Source organism: Saccostrea echinata, unplaced genomic scaffold (assembly GCF_033153115.1).
Source record: "Saccostrea echinata isolate AGI-Se365-2 ecotype Australia unplaced genomic scaffold, CSIRO_AGI_Sech_v1 ptg000033l, whole genome shotgun sequence".
NCBI lineage: Eukaryota > Metazoa > Mollusca > Bivalvia > Ostreida > Ostreidae > Saccostrea > Saccostrea echinata.
Window position 1 is genome coordinate 15336831 of NW_026889782.1, and position 19096 is coordinate 15355926.

The following is a 19096-nucleotide window of genomic DNA, read 5'->3' on the forward strand; positions in this document are numbered from 1 at the left end:
ATACGAACGTCTTGTAGTGTAAAGAATAAAACTGTATCATTTACTGTAGATATTCCTATTATCCATTTAACATCAAAGGGAGAACATAAAACTACATGTACCATCGGACTTGAACTCTTCAGTGCAAAGTATCAAGATCTTTCCTTAAGTCGTTACTATTTTCAAACAAGGGTCCTTACGTCGCGGTTTTAAATCCAATGTAAGACGTGGAGACCAGTCCCTGGGATCAGACCGCATAAACTGAGGTCCCGTGTTGCAGTAGGTGCTAGCAAGAAAAAGATCCCTCACTGCTAAAAGGCCGTAAGTGCCGATTACAAATCTAAATTTGCAGCCCTCCACCAGACATTTGGTGGCGTCTCACCATGAGTGAAAAATTCCTAAACGGATGTTCAACAAAGAGATAAACAAAATACACAGAAGGAAATTTGTATCAGGCACAATTATGATCCTATATTATGTTTTCAGAAAGAGAACATACCGATGTACATCCGTAAGCCTGGATGGAAACTGGTTGCGCCCCTCCAATCTTCCCAACATATGAGTAACAGCTGTAATGATATCCAAGTCAAAACAAGTTATCTTTTTAATACAGAATGCGACGTGTTCTCAGATGTGGTGGTGTAGTGTTTTCCATAGAAATTCATCTCTTTCAAATGATTATATGTAAGAATGACTTGTACAAAGTTCTATCCCCCCTCCCCAAAATGAATTTGTACATAACATTGTAAAGAAGCGAACATATTCGAGCATAAAATGTTGAAGGAGAGGGTTATAAAATAAATACTATTTTATACCGTAGGTACCAATGTTTGTAGGCAATAAAAATTTTACTGGTTCTTTGGGACATAATTTCAGGGATAACCCGTATTTAAGGAGATTCAATTAACTGTTAAAATTAACAATTTAACTATGTTAAATAGTAATGTAGCGATAATTCGTGAGAAAGGATGACCCACAAAAACTATGAACACACCCCTCACCCCATGATCAATGGGGTGAAGGATTCCGAAGTACACACCCTTTGTCATTTATAAACTTGACGTAGTCAGCTTCTGACGTCCTCGCTACCCATTCTACGCACGTATTCTCTTTGAGCTGTCGTATTGCCTCTCTAAGCAGATCTTTAAGTTCACTAAGAGAATCTTCACCTAAAAATATAGCAATATTTTTCTATGAAGCTATATTTTACAACGAAACCAATATTTTTCAACTGTTTGGACCATTTTATCAAAGATAGACTTTAAACAAAAATGATTAAGGTTGTATATCCAAAGATTAACTAATTTTTAACAATCAATTGTGACCAATGACCCTATCTTATTCGATTGAAGTAAGAAAACAAACCACGAACATAAACTAATATTTTTTAACATTTTATATACCATAAGCAGTAACTACATGTTATAATAATTTCATCTACCCGTTTGAAGTAAAAAAAAAATATATATATATATCATCAAATGATTTTTAAAGGAACACCCATCATACAATACATAATGAATACAATACTAACTTCCGGCATAAGTTGATTCATCAATCACATACGGTACTTTGCCGTTTGCCCAAAGGGAGGCTGTGTCCTCAAAAACTCTCTTTGAAGTTAGTATGTCTTTCTAAAAATGAAATAGATCATGATCACTTAAGAATGTACAACACACCTACCCCAAAAATTTCCTGTCGTTTAATTTTCGCTATTTTTATATATCTTATACATGACCATATCTACTACGTGTATGTACATTTTGGTCAAAATCGTTCGAGCCGAATTTGGACAGGAAGTTCCTAAAGTTACCCCCCTTTGGCTGATCACGAGTACAAAAAAAATTCAACAAACTAACTATAAAATCCCTTATTTTAAAATATTTAAGGTTAGCCTAGCTGTCAAAATTTGCTGAATCGTTCGTTTAACTAAAAACACACAAACAAAGTGAATTTGTAGAGGTACACTTCGAGAAAAACGATTTTGAAGAATTTAAACTGAAAAACTATGGTTCATTTTTGCATTGAAAAATGCGTGATTTTCAAATGAAATATTTTTTTATGAAAAAATCTGTCGTTTAATTTTGAAAAAAATTATTACTTCTTGTAACTGATGATCAAAATGTTCTTGATAATTTTTTGGAAATTTTTTAAACGACGCGTTTTGAATTTATAGCGGAAAATCTACCCTCCCCCTCTCTCCTAAGTTACATTTTTCACAGCGTCTTTCAGACTTGGGACGAAAACAATGCTATGATTCTACAAATACAAATAAAAATTCCTAGCTGGAAAGTATATTTTACTTAAAAAATGTAATGTACATTATATTTATCACAAATATAAAACTTTACATCTGCATTTAAATGAAGATGAATAAGCAATTTTAAGACACCCCTCCCCCCCTCCATTCTTCTCTGCAATGCAGTACATTCGATCTTGAAAAAAAATCGGTTACGTCTGCATGATAAATATAATTGGCATATTGAACTCCTAAAGTAATGTCCTTCATTCGAGTATACAGATTAGATATTGACTACTAATATTTTTTGTTATTCTAAATACTATTTTTTTTTTTGTATTTATATATAGTAAAACCATTTTTCTAAGGATTTTATGACCACGTGTCCGGTTTGGAGTTCATGCACACAGGTGCAGTTTCAAACCTTATATGACCTACTTGCATTAAATATTATTTTTTAAGTGAACCAACAGTGGTGTATGTACAACTCTCTTGTGATGAAAATGGAATATATGTTTTCAAACGAAAGGGGTGCCCCTCCCCCCCCCCCCCGGATATTGTATCCTCCTGTTGTTTCAATGAATGGAAATGATGTATTCGTCCATGTTAACTTCAGTCGTACCAAATTGTAAATTATTTATCAGTATTAAAATTATTCATGTTAATCATCTACAATGGTATCATCTACATTGGTATCAATCGTTTTGTTTTTATTCGAGGAAATGCGAACTGATACTGTTTACAGTAAAAGATTTTCTCAGTGGGATGCAACCGTTGTATTAATTTCAGAAAATAATTTTAAACTGTTGATATTTACTTTAATTTGTATAAACTTTGGCTTTTAGTTCTTGTGTTCCTTGCAACACACTGTAACACACTGTAAAATCTTTAATGTATCTGTGTATTTGTGAGGGGAAAAAATAATTCTTCGGAAAACAGGAGGAATATCTCAGCTAAGGGGAAGGAAGACATACACCTTCACATTTTTGGAGTTGTTTCTCTTTGATCAGTGACCTTCTGAAAACGGTTACTCTTTTTCATTTTTTTTTTCAAAGAAAAGAAAGAAAATGTTTATTTTCGTAATATGATAATATTTAAACATACCGGTAATATTTATTCTCAATGTTATGCGGCCGATTGTAACGGGAAAAAGCAATGTAGAATATCATTAGCATTTTTAGATTAAAAAAATGCCTTAGTGTATATCATAGATACAATATTAAAGAATTAATTAACTAAATTTAAATTAAAGAAGTTTAGGGAACCTGTCCTTTTTTTCTTTTTTTATGGAGGGGGGAGATTTATTGCAATTGCGCAAATGATCAAGGATAAGATTTGGTATTCCTAAAGAAACCACAATAAAAAACCTCTATCTATTTTTTTTTACATGAATTACATCGGGATCGTATCGCTCGTCATTTTGACGCTTCGCAACTAACGTCAAATTTAACACTATGTTAAACGTTTTATCGAAATCGCAAGAGTTATCTCCCCCAGTGTGTTGTACGTCTTTAAGGTCAAGATCTAGTGAATGAGTTTAGACATGTCCTCTTAAAGCTAGATCCATTATGACGTCATAATTGATTTAGACTTAATTTTTCCCGTACTTTATGGCTGTAATAGAATTTTGTATAAAATAAGCATTTTCATGGAATTCAATTTGAAATCATGTCAAAAGTAACCCCGATACCTATATTCAATTTGATATCATTTTAAAGTAGAGGCAGTAAGATAATGAGAGACTGTGGGCAGTACTGATACATTTTTTTTTCTGAGATGGAAAAAAGAAACCCATAATTTATACCTGACTTTCTTCATTTTTCATTGAAAATGATAGTTTAAAACATGTTTTTTCGTTGAGTTTACCTAAAAATTATGTCCCGATACGCCTTATTTTATCAAGCTATATTTTTAAAGGATCATTAAAAGAACTTGCTTCTCAAATTTGAAAAATCTGTAGGCACCTTTCATTTACTAGATCTTGACCTTAATAATAATGTCTTATATTTCAATATCATTTCTTACATTAAGCTATATACATGTAGTTCATGCTACATAGCAATATAAAAGTCAATGTAAACGATATTTTGTACACAAAGATTAAAATAATTCCATGTGTAAATTTCTCTCCCCTCTGCTTTAATAATTCCATGTGTAAATTTCTCTCCCCTCTGCTTTAATTTCTGGGATAGGAGACATTCTAACTAAGATTATTTTTTTTGAATTTTCAAAAATGGAATAAAACAGAATTTTCTACACTTTGATATTGTTTTTGAAACATGTGTCAGTTTAAATAAAGAGAAATCGTATCTCCATCTGCAAAAGTTTATCAACCCTTGCTTATCTGTACATTTGCTTATCTCAATCATTATGTAAAGAACAGATATAGATGAGCTGTTCGAAAAGGTAAAAGAATGTTTTTTATGTTCCTTTGTTATTGTTGCAAATCTGAAGCCAAGTCAACTGAGCTAGTTTTTTGATGGATAGAATGTTTTTGATTTTAGGCGAACCCAACTAAACGAGTACATTGAGATATTTATTTTTTAAGCCACCTTCATTAGTATGAGTGATATATGAAAAATATTACACCATGATTTTGTTTGAAAAACATTCCTTGGGGCATAGATTTGTAGGTAATCCAAATGGAAATGCAAATCTATATATATATTTTTTTAAATAAAAGCAACAAATTACAACCTAGTCCATCAAGGAAATACCTTTAAAAATCATCTTTTTGTCTTTAGGTGTGTGGGGATCTTTCTTGAAACTACTCAATCTTTGACCTAATTAGATAATCTTCCTTTAGTCCTTTTGGTGGGAAGGAGTCTATTTAGAAGCTACTCACACAAGGAGAGACCTTAGATAATGTTCTTTTTGTCTTTTTGGTGGGCGGGAGTCTATTTAGAAGGTCAATCTGGGAAATACCGTAAAAATCCTTCTTTTGCTTTTAAGGCAAGAGGGTTTTTATCAAGAAGCTACACAATCTAGGACATCCCTTAGATATCCTTCCTCCTTTTGTCTTCGGGATGGAAGAAAGAGTACGTAGATTTTAATTAATCTAAGAATACCTCAGATACTCCTTTCTTTTCTTTCTATCTACAATCTACTGCATCTAAGTCTTACCTTAGATAATCCTCCCTTTGTCCTTTGGGTTGGCGGAGGTCTATCTAGATTATCTTCCCTTTGTTCTTCCTTGTTATGAGCATGCGTGTTGGTTGGCTACATGTAAACGTGAAAGGAATTAAAAATACATCAATGATTCTCAGCTTATAATGAATTTTTTTTACAGATACAATATTTCTTTCTTTATCTTCATGCAACTGTGTGCTGTTTTTTTTTTAATTAATATTTTTATTTTTACAAATTATAAATAAATATTATATTAGATATTTGAATACCAAAATAAATATTAAACCTTAATTGAAAATCAATTATTTTTTAATATTAGAGGCATGAGTAAAATCAACCATATTAAAAGTAAAATGGAATTTAAATGAATAATCCAGTTGAATACATTAAATTTCCGCCTTACATTAAATTGAAAAGATCAAAATTTCCTTTAAAAAATCGTTGCTGTTGTTTTTTTTTTAATTTCTTGAAATTGTGATTAATAGTATCTTTCCTAATGCAGTAAATCAAGTCACGGCTCTTTCTTACATCCTTTTCCCCTCCTGGTAAGTCTACTTTCTGACTCTCTGCCTCGTCCTCGTCATCTGGGTCAAGATTCTAACGGGACCAGAAAAAAAAATAATCTGATATCAAGTACGGCACAATCCTCCTTTCAAGATCCTAAACCAGGCTTTTAATGGATAGATTTAAATGGAATAACACATGTAATTTATATTTCATCATACATGTCGAAAGAATGGTTTTGAGAAAGTGCCAAAATATACATGAAGCAGAGCCAGTTTCATATTTATTCACATTTTTTGTTGATATTGTGATGATCTCTCCTACTTGAGTAATATGTACATGTAATGAATTTTTGCCGAATACAGTTCTGACAAAAATGAACAATTTGAAGCCCGTTTTGACCAAAATCGTCTGATATTTTGTTTAAAAAACAGAATATTATGAGGCATATATCGTACTTTAAACAGTGCCCTTTAAATTAGATTTACATATAACAGTCCGATATTTGAACAAAACACAAAAGAGTTAATGATCGCTGAAGCAATTATTACAAGAATGCATGCTTGAATAATAAACCACCAAGTATATTTTCAATCAACTACAAAATTGTAAGTATTTGAAGTAATTTATGTTTTTGAAATGGAGAGTTGGAAGGAAATATACTTTTACTTAAAACATGCATAGATCTAATGAAATGCATCTTATTACAGACAATGATACAGACAATCGAGTGAATGATATTTATGGGAATGGAAAGAAAAACGCAGATTTGAACTTTTATTTGAATTGAACAAACAGAAAAAAAAACAGACTCTGAAGGTATATTGATTTCTTAATACATACATTGAGAATAACATTTTAAAATACATGTATCTGTACGGATAATTTTTTCAATGAAACCAGAGGTAAAGCTCTTCTATTTAATTAAAATGACATATTTTCCAGTCAGCTCTGCTTACAGTGGTAAATTACATCTGATTATAATTTTTCAATTCAAATCCTTTATGACTAATATATATAATTTTCTGTTTTTAAATAAGCACTACACATACATTGTATGGCTTAACTTTGCTGTTTCTTATAACACTTGTATATTCCTTTTTTGTTCAGTAACTCTGGTTTTGAGGGATATCAGTATTGAGGCAGTCTTAATATTAAACTTTTTACTATTATCGGACTGTCGAAGGTAAATATTTAGATTGCAAGAACGAAGGAATGATTGATTGATTGTATGTTGTTTTACGTCCCATTCGAGAATTTTTCACTCATGTAGAGACGTCACCATGTACCGGTGAAGGGCTTCAAATTTTGACCTTTACTCGGCACTCAGGGCCATTGAGCAGTGAGGGATCTTTATCGTGCCAACGCCTGCCGTGACACGGGGTCTCGGTTTTTAAGGTCTCATCCGAAAGACCCGCAACTTTCACTTCAAAGTGCCGAGCGCATGGCGAAGGAACAGTTGCTACCTATATTTTATCGACTTAGGTCAGTCGCGGCCGAGATTCGAACTCACGACCTTCCGATCACGGAGCGAGCGCTCTACCGACTGAGCTACCGTGAACGGTACGAAGGAATGACATTACAGCATAGTTTCAAGCATATGCATTATGATGCCAATGTGCCTGAAAATTCCTGTTTTTTTGTGTGTAAAGTGTAAATGTTAATGGGTGGTTTCAGTGAAAAGAATTTAACATTCACGGAAAAAAATAGATTTTTCTGTCAGTACTACGATATAACATTTTTCCGCTTTGCATTACTGTCTCTTTGAATTTATTTATATAAACATGGTCTCAATGCACCTCAATGTAATCATTTTTTGGTTATGAAAAAGACCGATTAGGATTTATTCATTCTCAAACTTTGTATGACCTTTCTCCTAACCGGTTTAATAAGAAATGAAATTGCTTATATGTAAGATTTAAATGGACATGGACCCAAATTTCTAATATTCATTTTCTTAATCTCAATAGCATTCTCTCAACCGTGAACCATCTCTAATTATTCTTTATTAATATTTCGGTTTAGTTTTGTTAAAAATTTCCTTAATAAAGGTTTATATTCCGGAAATAGTAATTACAGTGTATAATGTATTTTCAGTATTGTACAAAAAACTTAAAATTTAGGCCTGTATATTTAAGTATATGTTTAAAAACGAATTATTCCGGGGTTATTGACAGGTGCTAAAGATTTAAGTTGATGGTTTCACTTTTATGCTCTCTTGAAAGGTTCAGTTCAACATATAAATGTTTGTGATTTAACGTAATTTGAAAAATTTTTTTTTAAATGATTTCAGCTTCTTTCTTAAACTAGTTAATCAAATCTTTTACCCACAATCTCTAATATCCCCAGTAAAGAGCAGATTGTGAGAAAAAACAGTTGAACCCAAACGGTAGATACACTTTGGACGTAGGTTGTAAGAAAAGAAAAAAGCCATAAAATAAAATGATATATAATAAAACAACATTGATTACCAAACCTGTATTTGTACTTGTATTGCAATTTTATTGCTCCACCCTGAACTAACCTTGATTTGAACTCTAGCGTACTAGTGTATTCAATTTAACATCAAATATCTTTTTTTTTAGTTTTTAAACATTAAAAGGTGATGTTTAGTCAATAATTTCGACAAGGTTCCTAAAAGTTTCACACTGATACATTAATTACGAAATATAGTCAAACCTCGTTATCTCGAATTCGATGGGACCCAGAAAAAAACTTCGAGATATCCGAGGATTCGGGATATCATGGGTTAAAAAACTAAGGAATAAGTAGTTGGGATCTCCAAACTACTTCGACATATCCATGTAATTCGAGATATTAGTGTTCAAGATATCGAAGTTCTACTGAATATAAAATTATTTTTCAGTATGCTCCTTGTTTTGTATACTATCACAGACGAAAACTCAATCTTTTAGAAAAAAAAGAATGGTTTGGACTATACTATTATAGTTATGTCACATTTTAATTCCCACAGCATATTACATTCCAATTCATCGTTGACTTGGCGAGTGACACTTCTCGGACTCTTGGTCTGTTATTACAAAAACAGAGTGCTTTGTCTCAATAAATCAATATTTTTCCGTAAGTATATGCATAAGGTTACTGCATATATTCCTATGTAAAACTTTGTCCCCCCTTGGTGGCCCGGGGGTCATTATTTGAAAAACTTAAATCTACACTGCCTGATGATGCTTCCATATCAATATGACTAAAAAAGGCTTCGCTGTTCTTGAGAAAAAGATTTTTAAAGATTTTTTTCCCTATATATTTCTATGTAAATCTTTGATCCCCCATTGTGACCCCACCCTACACCAAGTGGTCATGAACTGAACAAAAGTGAATCTACTCTATCTGAGGATGCTTCCATATCAATATGACTAATCAAGACTTTGCTGTTCTTAAGAAAAAGATTTTTAAAGATTTTTTACCCTCAATACATTGTATTTCTATGAAAATCTTTAATCCCCATTGCGACCCCACCCTACCCCGGGGGGTCATGATTTGAACAAACTTGAGTCTACACTCTTTAAAGAAGGTTACCTATACGTTTCAACTTTGTTAGCCCAGTGGTTCCTCAGAAGAAGATTTTTAAAACATGCCACCAAATCTTCACTATTACTGAATTATCTCCCCTTGAATGAGGGTGTGGTCCTTTATACGAACAAAATTGAATCCCCTTCACCCAAGGATGCTTTGTGGCAAGTTTGCGTAAAATTGGTCCAGTACCGGGGTAGTTCGGGAGAAGAAGATGTTAAAAGTTTACAGGCGGACGGAAAGACGGACTACAGACAAAATGTGATCAGAAAAGTTCACTTGAGCTTTCAGCTCAGGTGACCTAATAAAGCTGATCCAGCTCACAGTGTGACGTAAGCGGTAAAATATCTCATCGACGCTCCAAAATCTCACTCAACGGTCTAACATCGAATTTTTGGACCGCTCAGAAAATCAATGAAAATGTTAGACATTTTTATACTAGATTTATATAGGAAACAATTTTGAAAGGCCTGGTATAATTATATATTTTATTTCAATTGCTGGCCTTAATGAGTCTCATGCAAAAATAGTAATCTCAAATATACTCGTATGAAATTAAATTATAACAAGTTATGTAAATTGCAAAAAAACGTTTGACATCTCACCGATACGTTCAACGACTCATCCCCCGTTTTATCTACAACAACAAAAAATGAAAGAAAACTTTGATGCCAATGTTATGTCAAATTACATTTCAGCTTCAACTCCTTAATGCTTAAAAAAATTACAACTAATACATTTTCCGACTAATTATAGACCAAAAGAGTAACAGTTATTACTTTATAATGCACAGGTATCATCATTTACAGTTTAAAATGCTATTAAGATACAATCGTGTACATATCAGCCACTCACCACGAACGATTGGTGCGAAGTTCTCAGCATTCTGCAATATACGATTTTAATTGATTTATCATCTCACTCAAAAGAGAACAGCTAACTCATGTCTCTATATTCTTGCATTGACAGTAAATTGTAGCATTGACCAATATGTACATAATCTTATTCGTTCACGTGCTATTCACGTGGATCTTTTCACAAAAAATCTTACGACATAATCTTATATTAAGTAAAACCTTATGATAAAAATTGTTTTCACAAAATTTCTTAAGAAAGTCGTAAGTGCAAAATCTGTCGTAACTTTCGAGAGCCCCAACCCTCTCTTATGTATTTTAGAACCAGTTTTATTGTAAAAATATAACCACAAAATCCAAAATACACGTTAAATTGAACTTTGTAAAGCGACTTACAATAATATTTTTTTCCCGCAATTATTGTCGAAAAATGAAATGAAATATTTACGATGTCAGTTTCAACTATGACCTACTTTTGCGTCAGACTTGTGATTGCGACGTCAGATTTTAAACTCCCTTGCTTTGAAAACGATTACATTCGATATTTATTGTCATTAATGTTTGTTATGCTGACAGATGTTGAAAACTAAGTTTTATTTTTATTTTCACCCACTTATTTAAGGATTATAAAGCATAATGAAGTCGTTGCTAGGGATGAAGTCTGTCGTAAGTCAGATCTCAAAGTTACATCTGCTCGAATGCGTTCGTGGAACGCATTAAGATTTGCTGTAAGAGATTCTCAAGTTAAAATCTTACGCACAAACTTAAGATTTTTTGTGAAAAGGGCTACAGGTTTGTAGTCCTGCATGCAAATTTATCCTACCTCTGATAAAAATCTTGAAATTTCAGTGGTCAAGAAGAATACTGTAGTAAACCAAATTATGCTGTCTACCCACATCATATTGTTAACGTGCCTCATCAATATCCACGTGACGTACCCACCGTACATCAAACCAATATGCCCCCTCCACGTAACCTACCCACCACAATTCAAATCAATTTGCTCACTCCTCGTGCCATACTGTCCAGATGTTGTTTTCATTTGAACACGCAAGGAGCTTAATAACTGACGTCACATAAGCATCAAACGACTTATCAATGAAGACGTTACGGAACAGTTTGCTTAACTCAGAGAAAATAAACTTTATTACAAAACAATCTTTGACAGAATAAATTCGTTAGGTAGACACTTAGAGGGGTAATACGGAGATATGCATTTTTTTCAAGGACCCCATATATCCCCGCATTACCACTCTAAGTGTCTACATTACTAATAATATATATCAAAAACATGCCCCAACCCCTCCCCGAGATTTTATGGAATTCAATTTTTAATTAATATATTTTTATGAAATATCCACGTTTAATACATGGGATGTAACATTAAAAAACACCTTGGCGTTCCTTGATCTATAGTCATTCAAAAACTCTCTGAGAGCCTTTCTTAACTCTGCAAAAGAAGAAAGGAATTAAAAATACTATACACGTATTATTAACAATTAAAAATTTATCGTAATTTATGAATAATTTATATACAAACTGGACACTAAGAAAGGACGTGGACTACATAAAGATTCAAAATAAAATTAAAATAAGATAAATAAACTTTAACTAAACCATTCACATAAAATGTATATAGAGAAACAACTAGCCTGCAAGAAATATATCCCATTTTAGATTTAATTACACATTTTAAAAGCAATGTTAAAATACAGCTGTAATGATTTTTGGGGAAATTGTTAAATTTGTCATCGTCCCTTTAATTTTCAAGGTCAAATGAGATTTCCACCCAGAAAAGTGCACATATAATGGGTATCTTTAAATAGCAGGGGGTCTCTAGTTTTTTTAACGAGTAAACTGAATGTACCCTAAATGACAGATGATTTTATCTACAGTATACTGACCACTCTAATTGATATTAAAAGTTTTACACACTTGGTAACCTTAATCATCTATCCATTAAAACCTGAAATCTATCTGCAACCTGTTGTTGTTTATTTGTGAATTGAAAGGCTGTTTTTATATAATTTCGTTTCTTTTAATTGAAAGCAAGGAGTACTTTTAAATTCAAGGAGAACTTGTTTATATATTTGTTTTTTTTTTTTTTTTAAAAAGATACATTCAGTAAAAGCATACGTAGGAATAGAATTGCTGCAGTTCAGAAAATACAATCAAATCTTTCATTAGTAAAGAATAAAAATAATTATTTGCTTTGATAACTAAATGAATCGCTTGAAATCTTAGTATTCAAGTTTGTTTATTTCCCTTGTTATATACGATGGAATACATTCATGTGCCCGAAAGATAAAGACATCCCCAGTAAATCAAAAAAATATTTTGGCCTTTAAAATATTGACCATTTCTTGAATTTTGACTTTATTGAAATCCAAAAATACGGTGAATAACACGTCTAGTGTCCTAGTTTTAAAGACAGGAGATTGTAATGATCGGACTTTGATATTCAGTTAGATTTTTATTTGTTATATTTGAAAATAAAATATAAGAATTTTTTTCAAATATTATTTACATAATTAAATGTTAAATCTTTAAATAAAAAATATTGATGATATTAGCAAAGCTTTTTATATACATGTACAAGTACCAACATGTACCATGCAGAAAGAATTTTTACCTGTATTATTTGCACTCTCGAACTTTTAACATCAAGAAAAGACAAATAGATTGCCATTAAAGTAATTAAATGTTACAATTGTATTTTTATCATAGGGTTATATAGGCAGTGTAAATATACAGTAATAATGGCTATGAGAAAAGGTAACATTTTTCAAAGGTCAATGAGGTAAACAGCGAGAAGAATGCATATTTAATCTTAAATATTTTATGCTTGTTTATGCCTGGTTAAATTTAATTATGATCCTTGAGTCTGTCACGTGGTCATGAAATATGAATAGTAATCGAAGTCGAAGTCGAATTCCGTGCTGTTCGAGTTATTATAGTGCTTGATTAAACTAGAAGATCAAGGGCTTGTTACATGCTATTATGCGAAAGTATTTGTTCAGTAATATATTAAGTAGTTAGTCACAAATGTTGACATATGTTGACCGTTGATACACATGTAGAGATATACGTTGTTTGAATAAGTGCTATGAAACACTGTTGATATATATTGTGTAAATACGTGCTAATTATAAGATACACACTTTGATATTTGTCTAATTTGATATCTGAATGATATGATAAACGAACCTATAATAGTTGAATACACATGCCATTATATTTATTATTATGGGGAAAGAAGTAAAAGAGATGGAATGTGATTTTATTTACAATATACTTACAATAGAATTATAAAAAAAATCCAGGAAGTTGTATATTTTTATGTTCGATTTTTTCCCCCTAGCTTTCAAGTAAAATATAAAAATGACAAGTTATTAAGCTCAAAAGACAATTGAGTTAAGGCTAGGTATAGGCGTTTCTATGCAAATGAACTAATAAAAATACATAAGATGTGTATCTAATATACAGTAAAAGTTTAAATTTATTTTCTTAAACATACTTAGTACCCACAATGTGTTAAAGTTATTGCAAATTATGACGTCATTTTCCCTACCACTCAAGGTTATAAAACACATTAACAAAACAGCGCAAGGGCATATCATATTTAATTTTTAATAAATAATGTATAATATTAAGAAGATTCTAAAAATCTATAAAATTGCTGCACAAATCATTAGCACTTTCTCATTTGATAAAAATTTGAGGAAACTTACTCCGGACTGTGAATTTTTACCCTCGTTCAACTCAAAACTTTACGAATAGTAACTAAACTATTGTACTGCCGATATTTGTGCAGCAATATCATAAGTCCTTGGGATATATTGCTTCCATTCATACCTTGTTTCTGTAAAACAATATATCGCTTGCCCTTGCGCCGAAGCTATTTTGTTGATGTTTCTTATAAACTTGTGTAGTAGAGAATGATGACGTCATAATATGACGTCATAATGTGTACTGGCTATCACATGTTGTGAGTACCTAGGTTGTATTAGAAAACAAGTTTTAACTTTTTCTGTACGATAGATAGGTATAGCCCTTCTGCGTTTTAATTAGTTTATTTGCATAGAAACCTCTATACTTAGCCTTAAGGTCAAGATCTAGTAAATGAAAGGAGCCTACAGATTTCTCAAATTTGAGAAATAAATTCCTTTAATGATGCTTTATAACTATAGCTTGGTCAAATAAGGTGTATCGGGGCATAGTTTGTAGATAAACAAGACGAAAAATCATATTTTAAACTGTCATTTTCAATGAAAAATTAAGAAAAACAATCAAGAATACGGGAGTTTTTTCCATATCAGACAAATGAAATGTATCCAGATTGCCTACAGTCTCTCAGAAAACGGTAATTTGTGTGTTCTTAGCCTCTTCTTTAAAATAAAATCAAATTGAGTATAGGTATCGGGATTAATTTTCACATGATTTTAAATTGAATTCCATGAAAGTAATTTATTTTCTACACAATTCTATTAGAGCCGTAAAGTACGGGAAGAATAATTTAAATTGATTATGACGTCATAATGGATCTAGCACCAAAAAGACAGTCTAAAGTTATTTACTAGATCTTGACCTTAAGGTTAAGATCTAGTAAATGAGTTTAGAGTGTCTTTTTGGTGCTAGATCAATTATGACGACATAATTGATTTAAACTTACTTTTTCCCGTACTTTACAGCTATAATAGAATTAAGTAGAAAATGACACATTTTCATGGAATTCTATTTAAAATCATGTCAAAAGAAACCCCGATACCTACTATATTCAATTTAATATCATTTTAAAGAAGAGGTCAAGAAGATATGAAAAGTCGTTTCCTGAGAGACTGTGGGCAATATTGATACATTTCCTTTGTCTTAGATGGAGAAAACCCCCATTTTTATACCCGATTTTATTCATTTTTCATTGCAAATGCAGTTTTACATATGATTTTTCGTTGAGTTTATCTAAAAATCATGTCCCGATACACCTTAATTTATTTAGCTATAAATGTAATAGATTACAAAAGGAATTTGTTTCCAAATTTGAGAAATCTGTAGGCACTCTTCATTTACTAGATCTTGACCTTAACTCACTTGCGGAGGTGGGATCAGGTTTCATGAAAGAGTAAGAAAGCACGAAACATCGCCTTTCGGCCGGTCACACTTGCCGTGTGCGCCTTTTGTCTTGATTAAGTAAAAGGATAAATATGTAGTTCTTCAATTCAGATAAATATAGATAAGAAAATGCGAAAGCATAGTGGAATGTTAATATTTTGAAATACTCCTCAGAGCACAACCGTAATATATGCAATGTTTTAGATAAAGAAAAATCGGTTTTCTTCAAAGAATGCAGAATAACAATTTTGATATACGAAATATAAGTAAGACTTTAAATGTTGAGACACCAAGTAAATTGTTTAGTCGGGTTTTACTCACGGTTTTCCGAATACGTGGCTCGTCCTATTGAGAGTTGTATAAATGTTATACACACTAAGTACACTACAATCCACCTCATCTTCACAACAGTCAAAGATATTGTAGGAAGGCCAAGTATGGGTCACTGTTTTAAACAAGGCCTTTACTTCAATCGCTCAGCTTCAAGCTTCACTTGCTCTGGCTATTTTAAAGTCTTAGTAATAAACATCCTCAAACCGAGGATAATAGAGTCGCGTCGTGATGTGGACCTTCGGGAACTTTAAATCACTGTAGGACCATACGCATTAGTCATTATATAAAAGAGAGGAAAAAGTTTCTATGCCTTATAAGCACAGTAAATGAAAACTTTACTTTCATGGAACAGGATTATATGAATGGGGACCTATGTTTACTTTCTTTTAATGCAATTAGTCAAGCTACTGTGGTTCGGAAGACAAAAAAGTGTGTTTTAGAATTTTCACGCTTACATTTTTTCATATTTTATTGACTGCATTACATGTACTTGACCTATGTATTATTATTGTGAGTAAACGTGCTTTATTCTTGTATTACCAATTTAACTCAACAATGTTGAGACTAATCAGTACATGTAAGGTGGGAGCAAACTCACAAATCATAATTTATTTTTTTTTCAAGTTATGGACATCGAAGGAAATCGGTGTGTGTTTATTGTATGTACTCGTACATGTATGTGAATATTTTATGTGTTTTTGATCCCGATAATCATTTTGCCCTTCGGGATTTTTGAAATTTGATCTCGTGACCAACCCGTATTTATATCCCAATACATGTTAAAAAATGATACCTTGTTTCTTAAATATATGGGGGTACATATTAAGGGTGGACGTTCATAAGGATGTACAGAAAGACAATATGTACCGCCACGAACCCGCACTGCATAATGAAATGTCTAAAAGTTCTTCACTAGAGTTTGGTGACGTTTTAGATATATGTGAAATTTTAGAAAGGTATAAATATCAATAAATCAGTGTTTATGCGTTGTCTGAAAACAAATTAATTTTCTATTTTATTCTGAAACAACTTCGTTACAACATCCAAAATACAACCAAATGTACAAGACAAAAACAATGAAAAGAATTACTAATTTTAACACTGTTGTCTTAAGATATCTAAAGAACGTATTTTAAAATACAGCTACTGTAAAATTATATATGCGGTCCAAAAGGTACTATTTTAGCCTGAACTCCTCGGTAAAAAAAAATTATAACATAAACAAATGAACTAAAACATTTTCATTTGTGCATTTTCTTTAGTATACTTCTTTTGTAAATTGGTTTTCTAGAGATTTACAATTCATACATAAGTAAAAAGATACATTTTTTTGAAAATATCACAATTTTGCCATTTGACTTTAGTTTCATGTAATTTTTATACCGCGTTTGACCACAATTGGTCAATATCTTTGCAGAAGTGACCAACAGTGGCCAACAATACATTCTGTCTGATTAATTACATACAACAAAGAAACCCATCTATTACTTAATATTACCAGGATTGTCCCAGAAAAACCCGTACATTTAAAATATATTTTTTATTTCATTTATTTTATAAAGTTGAAATATCGCATGCATCATAATCAACATTTTTTGCATGCTTGGAATTGTGTTTTTTTTAAAGAATTTTATTTATTTATTTTTTGACAAAGAAATTGGACAGTATATCCGATTTCAGTCAGTAATTGAAGTACTTTTCTTATACAGTCTAGAGTTATCGAACAATCACTTAATAATTTTTTTATAGACTACTTCCAAACCTGTGATTTTAACAATTAAGAAACAAAATTTACAATATTAAAAAGGCATAAATAATTAATTCTGTCTCGTCTTTCATAACCATATATTTCCATGAAAACTAACCGCATTATACAATGTGTGACATGGATATAAAATTAATGAAAAATTATTTTAGAGCTGAAAAAATAAGAAACTTTTTTCTTGTTTATTTTAAGAGTATTTTAATCGATATCCTCGATTTATTTTTCAGATTGACTGTCTGTTTATTCATTTAACTACTTATCAAATTGAAGAAGTTTGTGAAAATATTCATAACAGATTTAGAGATTTTGCAGAAAGACAAAATAAGACAAATCTATTCCCGTTAATTAAATTCTGATACGAATATTCAGTATTTTTCATCATTTGAATAATTTTCTTTTTCTAAATCAATTTTCATGAAACAAATTAGAAATTCGCAAATCATTCTGAATTTTATGAGTCCACAGTTGCATTGTAATCTTTAATGTTTATAAAATTATATTTAGACATAAATTTTATAGTTAATAATCACAATTTAACATTTTAGTAAACAGTTTTTTAAAGACAATTGAACATCTAACAATTACCAGTTCTACTTATCTGAATTTTATCTTCAATATAAGAAAACAACACAGTCATTTAAAAATGTGAATTTTTATTTAAAATTTTTAAGGAATAATTACTGATAAAATAATGAAAAGTCGATAAAAAGGTCGTTGAATAACGACTGAATGGTCACTGAAAGATGACGAAAAGGTCACTGAAATGTGCCCGCTGAATGGTGACTGAAAGGTACCTTAATTCTGGCTGAAAGGTCACTGAAATGTACCTGCCATTCAGTGACTGAATGGCCACTGAAAAGTCACTGAAAGCCGCCTTTCAGTTTTAACTGAAAGGTCTTGTTTCTTCCTGTGATTTCTCCACTCCTCGAATGCCGTCATCTTGTTTCAAATCCACATAAAAATAATTCAATTCCTAAGTTGTAATGATTAATAGCATTAATTGCAAGGTATCGATTCCATCAAAGGATACTTGTAAAATGAGGCAAGTTTACAGTGAAGATTTAGAGACAATTACGGTATTGTGGCTGAGGACATGCAATCTGTAATAATAGACATCATCCGCTGTTCCCTGTCGTAACAAACGCGCTGGGAGAGCATTTTAACCGATACTCTACAAAACGTGTGTGTGGGCCTTGGACAAGGTGTCATTGAATCAGTGGGTGGCAGTTGTAACAGTTGGTTTTAAATTAAAATGAACTTTTAACACAGACTTAAATATGTCGAACTAGTTCTAATTGTAAGGGAGACCGTTACAGATGTTCCCCCAAACGCTCCCTCCTACTCCCATTTGGGCCTATATGCTTCAAAAAATTAAGCAAAACCTTTGTATTATAGTCTATAACAACTTATTTTCAAATGTATTTTGAAGAAATAACAATGCAAATAGAGCACAGTGAGCATAAGCAAATCAGATTTAAATACACTTGGAAATAAATGATTTCCAAAATTAATATTTGCATGTACAAAATCTAGAGAATGCCTTAATAAAAAAGCTCCAATTTGAATTTCAAAAAAATTCACAGTTAACGTAGAAAGTTACTGCAACATGAATATTAATCAGATATACAAGAGCGCGTGCATACAATGTAC

General features: G+C 31.6%; 1 protein-coding gene across 1 annotated transcript in view; it reads right to left on the reverse strand.

Annotated features, from left to right (window-relative positions):
- Positions 1-19096, reverse strand: part of LOC133198183 (blastula protease 10-like) — a 50655-nt gene that overhangs the window by 16911 nt on the left and 14648 nt on the right. Inside the window, exons 2-7 of the mRNA XM_061334312.1 lie at positions 11634-11689; positions 5876-5944; positions 5342-5437; positions 1514-1613; positions 1019-1142; positions 479-548 (exon numbers count right to left, since the gene is read on the reverse strand). Coding sequence (XP_061190296.1) covers positions 479-548; positions 1019-1142; positions 1514-1613; positions 5342-5437; positions 5876-5944; positions 11634-11689 — 515 coding nt within the window. The remainder of the gene's footprint in view (positions 1-478; positions 549-1018; positions 1143-1513; positions 1614-5341; positions 5438-5875; positions 5945-11633; positions 11690-19096) is intronic.